General features: G+C 35.3%; 1 protein-coding gene across 1 annotated transcript; it reads right to left on the bottom strand.

The window, feature by feature from the left end:
• Nucleotides 1–2,499: 2,499 nt before the first annotated feature.
• LOC140863564 (large ribosomal subunit protein uL10) lies at nt 2,500–5,001 on the bottom strand. Its single transcript, XM_073267084.1, has 5 exons — nt 4,562–5,001; nt 3,987–4,055; nt 3,415–3,513; nt 2,948–3,340; nt 2,500–2,867 (listed from the first exon to the last, which is right to left on the bottom strand). The coding sequence occupies exons 1-5, from the start codon at nt 4,817–4,819 to the stop codon at nt 2,721–2,723; spliced, it is 966 nt and encodes a 321-aa protein (XP_073123185.1). The 5' UTR covers nt 4,820–5,001; the 3' UTR covers nt 2,500–2,720.
• Nucleotides 5,002–6,369: the final 1,368 nt, after the last annotated feature.

Genomic DNA, 6,369 nt, shown 5'->3' with positions numbered 1-6,369 from the left:
GGTCGGCGTTTCTGTGTTGAAGACGTCGATTTAACGATGGAACGACGTGGATTTAGAACAGGAGGAATTTTGGAGATAAATTTTTTAGCTGAAATACAAACGAGACATGGAATAAAAGTAAAAGAGAGAGAGATTAAAAAAAAAAAAAGTGGACCCCAATTTGTGAGGCAGGAAAAAAAAAGTAAAAAGAAAGATAGACAATATGGGTTATCTGGGTCAGTGACAAAATGTGGGTTGTTTGTGATTCAAAATGACCGCAAGTGGACAAATCAATAGCAAATAGCCCTGCAAAGTAGAAATTTTCCCTGAATAACGTTGATTTCATTGCTGTAAAGTTTTTAATAATTTGATTTGAAAGCATCAGTAGAAATGCATTGCATTTTCATTCTCACCATTTCTATATCACACACGCCACTCAAAATTTTGGGAAAGCTGAACTTATTTGGTCATCTGAATTATAAGGTATAAACTTTTTGTGCTCTGTTTTGAATAATACATTTGATTTCCGTATCTTTTGTATTTACAATTTCAAATTTGTTCAAATTTGTAAAATATTTGGTTTTTGTTGCTTCTTTTGAATTTTAAATTTTATATAAATCAATATATTTATTTTAAATCGCTGCTAAAATTTTGTAGGAACTAGGAATGCTGGAGATTATAAACTGAATATTTTCTCGAATTCATTTAAAGGTACTTTCCTTCTAATTTACTTTTAGTTAGATGAACATATTTTTTTTTCCAAATGATCTAAAAATAAAGTGTGAATCAGTAAATCTTTTTGAACAATGGCTCCAAAACTCGATATCGGTTTCAAATCCCCTATTCAATCAATATCCAAGTGGACAATTTAACACTAGTTTATATCCGCAACTATATGGTCGAGATCAATTTTCTCAATTTAATCTCGAGGGAGAGTACATTGATGACTTAGTTCTTCCACGCTATTCATCATGTTATTAGTCTCGATGATATTAAAGGTACTTTTCTATATAAATATTATAAAAACAAATTATATGTCTATATATTAGTTTTTATCAACTTATATTTAATTTATCAGTCCTTTTATTCTCATATCATATGGGTAATTAGTATATTTAACATTGATTTGACTAGGAACATTGGTAAGCAAAACACATCAGTCGATCTAAGATGGTGAATCTCGAGTCTTCTTCCCGCTCATCCATCAACGAAAGATTAATAAAGAACAGACTAAAAGTCAACTATTTCTATTGAGAACTTTTCATTAGAAAGTGTGATAAAAATAAAATAAGCTAATTTTAAAGTATTTCTATTTTAATTGATGTTAAATAGTTTGTAACGCTATGTTATGTAAGATTTGATGCACAATATTAGTCCATCACTCTAAATTAATCCTAGTTTGGGTGAACCTATTACCTCCAACAGAAAATATTTCAAAATTTTAATTGATTACATACTAATTTTTTTAATAATATATTTACATTTTGATAGGGTTGCGAATATTTTATATATAGCAAGGATATAAGTTGTGTTTCAATAAAATTTTAAAATTACTTTAATTTCTTATTTACATCAAATAATCTATTTAAATGATATTCATTTTACTTTGAGCATTTCTAAAAATTTGAAATCTTCAATTTTTATAATATTTAAAAAATAAAATCCGCTCCGCGACCGTTTCTCGAAATTTCATTGTAACTGGAACAGTCACCTCCGGACGGTTTCGATTCGCAAAATTTCGATTCGCAAAATTTCATTGTAACGGTTTCGATTCGCAAAATTTCATTGTAACTGGAATGGTCGCCTCCGGACGGTTTTCGCCACCGCGATTGCGAACCATGATAGTGGGTTAACAGAGGACATTTCAAGGCTCCACCGTAAATTGTAGAATCTCAATGTTCAAAGTTGAAAATGTTTTTGTGGAAGGCCGTTAACATGATACTTCCCATCTCAATGGAATTCATTTCCTGAACATAGTTTCCACGCTTTATGGCATTGCAGCAGGGCAAGAATAGTGTGGAGCGAGACATCTTTATGGGTTGTCCTCTCTAAATTTAGAATGTAATGCTTTTCTGGACCTGTGGCAGTGGAGTGTTATCAACTGTACTAGAGTATTTGGCTTTCTAGAGATATTGTTCCAAAGCAGGTAAAATAGGGGGAAATTTCTGATTTGTCAAAAAATGAAGCTGCAGATTGAACTTTTTTCCTCCCAATCTCAATCAAGGTACATATAAGATAAATGTGGAAGCCTTTGTTATTCAAGAATGTGGTTATATCAGCATAGAAGATGTGCCGAGGGACAATCATGGTGTTGTACTTACGCCTCGAGCCCATAGTTCTACATGTCCCTCCCTGTAAACGATTGCAAAGAGAACTTCTGAAACTTTCAAGTAAATAATGATGTGAATAAACATGAACTCGTTCTTGAAGCAGGGACGTGAGGATTGAGTATTTAGATTTCAATCGATATGGTTATCACAAGTCCCTAATCCTAAAATCACATCTTCAAGTGCAAATAAATGATTAAATCACATAGCATTACACAAACAGGGCACTTGGAACGCAAGTAATAAACACAAAGCTCAAAATGAGTAAGTTGAACAAACCAAAAAACTTGGAACATAAAACTGAAGCATATGGCAAACAATCCAACGACATCCCAAAGTACTAAAGCAACAAAAAACTCAAATTCAAACTCCGAACTATGTAATGGAAATGAGTCAAGTTACAACATAAGAGCTTTAATCGAAAAGACTAAAACCCATATCGTCGTCAGACTCCTCAGCAGGCTCTTCTTTCTTCTCCTCCTCTTTGGCTGCTGCAGCTGGAGCACCACCAGCATCCGAAGCAGCCACTGGAGCAGCTGCAACGGCAAACTTGCTTGGATCCTGCATAGTTTACATTGAATTGAAAATAAGACAGAGAAAATCACAAACCAAACTAAAAAAACCACAACAAGACTACATACCGCAAGATACTCCTTAACTTTATCCGCTTGCGGGAAGGAGTAATCAGTTTCAACCGCAATTGCCAAAACGTTCTTGTAGGCATTAATGAACATGTGGGGTGCAGCGGCAAGTGTTGGGTACGAGATGGCAAGTGACAAGGAAGTGACCATGGAAACACCCGTGGCAAACTTCTCAATGAGATCATCTTCTGTCAAATCAAGCACCTCGGGGCTGAACACTGATCCATTATCGTAGACAGTTATGATGATTAGACCATATGAGAATGGCCTAATTCCAAGTTTTGCAAGCAATGCAGCTTCAGAGGAACCGACTTTGTCACCTTTCTTGATAAGTTCGACAGGGGTGATAATTTCAACAGTACCCTTGTTAATCTTGGTTGGAATGTTGAGAACCTATATTGAAAGATCTTTAGATACCATCTAATATTAGGAAAATGCAATGATGTAGAAATTGATCATATTGAAACCTGGAAAAATGATGTTTGTGATGGATCGAGACCAGTGTTCCCAGGTGGGACAACAACATCGATTGGAGCCACCAAACCAACACGAGCAGGAGCTCCAACCTGTGGACAATCATCAAGTAGGTACACACACCAGTCTAAGCTTCGGACTTCCGAATTGAAATCGAAAGGAAAATATGAAGATAAAAATATAATGGCTTGAAAGCTCAAAACTACAGTTCAAAGATGCAACTTCAAGTACCTTCAATGACAGAATTTTCATTTCCAATAAATTGTCTCCAAATATATTAAAAACTCATTTCAACATTTGCTTTGAGCGTCAGGTTTAAAAACCAGTAGTGATTGTTTCAGTAAACTAAATCCAAATCACAAGTAACGTGTACAATACAGACACAAAATAAAGAAAAGTACAATGTCCAAAAAAGTACATCATTTTGCTCTTGAACAGAAGAAACTAGCACTGGGAGATAAATAATAATTCAATTTACAGCATAAACATATCACCAAGACAATTACCCTAGTAAACGAAAGTGTACACGAATATGGACATAAAGCCCTTAGAAGAACCAATTCACCTGGTACTTGGCAACTTCCTCACTGACTTCCTTCAGGTCACCCTTGGTGAAGATGAGTCCCACGTTTCCCTGTGCCCAATAGGCAACATTTAGAGCAAAATTCACTATAAAGCATACTGCTCACACTTAAAACGAAAGCAGAGCACCCTCCCATCCTCCATCACAATTAAAGAATCAAGATTCAATTGATCCACAATTAAATTTGTTTGGTGGAAAGCAACTGTGCATATATATATATATATATATATATATATATAGATAAGAAAATCGTCAAGGGGGGCAAAAACGCAGAACATTGAATAAAGCTTGAAGCACACACGCAAAATGCAGTCATCATCTCGTGCAACTATAGATACGTAATAATCAGTGTAGAAATATATAAACTTCTACAAAATCAACTTATGAAGTCAAGATCTGATTTCTAATTAAATCAAGACATACATTTGGAACATATTTTTATGTCAACACAAAAGGATACACATTAAATCGATCCACATGCATCCATCATCGACCAAAACAACTAATTAAACAAAAGAAGACTGGAAAATAAATAAAAAAGGGAGCTTTGAACTTACGACAAGGAGAGGAATAAGGTTCAGGATGGCGTTGTTTCCAGTTTTCTCAGCATGAATCCTAATGCTCCTCTTCATCATAGTATTCTTACCCATGAGCACCACAGAATCACCTCTCAAACCCTTCCTAATGTTCTGCAACTGATTCGACCCAACATTATCCGCCACAGCAAGCAAAACCTGCGTGTACTCATCGAGGAGTTTGCAGAGTTTCTGGTCGTACGAGATCTTCTTGTCGGCCTTGGAAACCTTGGGTGCCATTGATACAAAATCTAAGAATACAAGCAAAAAAGCCTAGAAATGTAAGTAAAAAATAGCAAAATTGAGGGCCAAGACGCAGCTGCTGGCTATGTCAAGGCGGACCGCGGCGGCGCTGTCACTTTAACCTCGATGGGTTTTGAGATGAAAACGGCGTAGGAGGAGTAAGCTTTAGTAGTGAAAGAGGAGCAGGCGGCTGGTTTATATATCATTAATGGTTTACGTTTTGACCTAATTTGGACGGTGCTGATAATATTTCATCAACGGTTGAGTGATTTTTATAGGCAATAGTGGGCTATGTTAACAAGTTTGTTTCACTTTTGCCATTTTTTTCATTTTTTTCATCTTGGTTTAATAGATGGGTAAATTAGAGATTCCCAACAAAACCTATTTTTAAGTTATGTTTTACTTCTTATCCACTAAAAACTTTTTTTAAGCTCCCTAATTATTTAAAATTTATTCAAAGACATCTTTTTTTAACCAATTCTTAGTACGTGGTATTGTTATACCTATTCAGCCTGTTCTTCAAAGCATGAAGCTTTAAGACATGTAGCCGAGCAAGGTTTTCAGCCTATGTATCATGTTTCAAATAATCGATTGGCCCAACATGCTTCCCAATAATGAAATAAAATTAAATACCTTTCTGACCATAATGTCTTCGGGTCATACCTGTCGAGTTTTACAAAGTGCTCCTCACACTCCAACCCCACAGTCGCAATAGATGGTTTCTGCACAAGCTCCTTCAACGACAACCAGCACAACCTTAATTTATTTTCTACCTTAAGGCGTATGATATATAACCTTATTTATAAAATATGAGTATAGAAGAACAACAGACTTAGAGAAATTTATTAAGACATAATATTATTACATAAATCAACTCCTTTGAAGAGAAGGACACAACTTGTTTAGCTACTCATAGTAGCTTTGTTCGTGAAACAAATGAAATAGAAAAATTATTAAAATACTTAGAAAGAAAAATATTACAACAGTTTATTTGTAAGAAAACTGAAGGAAATGATCGATGTCTTCGGCTTTCTTGAATGACTGTATTTATAGTTGTAATTTCACTCGTTTCACCGAGAAACTTCAGAGAATCTTACAACTATCTTTCTTATCTTTTTATGACATTATTGATGGCATATTTTGCTAGTGGATGAGCCACATGCCTGCCTTTTTCTTTAGCGTTATTATCCTCACATGTCTGCTTTATTGTTATCGGGGCATCTTTTGCTTTTGTTATGGTCTCCTGGGAAAACGCATCTTTGGTGGTCCCTGTCCACCTTTGCTTGTCTCAAAAAAATCCTTTCGATCCGTTCGGGGTCTAAAAGTTTTCCAAACTCTGGCTCCTTTTGGTTTGGGCACTCTGGGCAGATAACCTTTTACCATTTTCCTATAAGAGCCATGTTACAAAATTTCCGACGAGTTTCTTTACTCTCTGACAGCTTGTTGTTCCACAAAAGATTTCTCTTCTTTTCGAAGAGTTCTTCCGTGAAAGCCATAGTTTTTCATGTAATTGTGTTTAACAGGAACGATTCATTCAGAGAATTCTG

This window comes from Henckelia pumila, chromosome 4 (genome assembly GCF_033568475.1).
Source record: "Henckelia pumila isolate YLH828 chromosome 4, ASM3356847v2, whole genome shotgun sequence".
NCBI classification, from domain to species: domain Eukaryota; kingdom Viridiplantae; phylum Streptophyta; class Magnoliopsida; order Lamiales; family Gesneriaceae; genus Henckelia; species Henckelia pumila.
The sequence above is the reverse complement of the archived record's forward strand: the minus strand, read 5'-3'. Positions and strand labels throughout refer to the sequence as shown.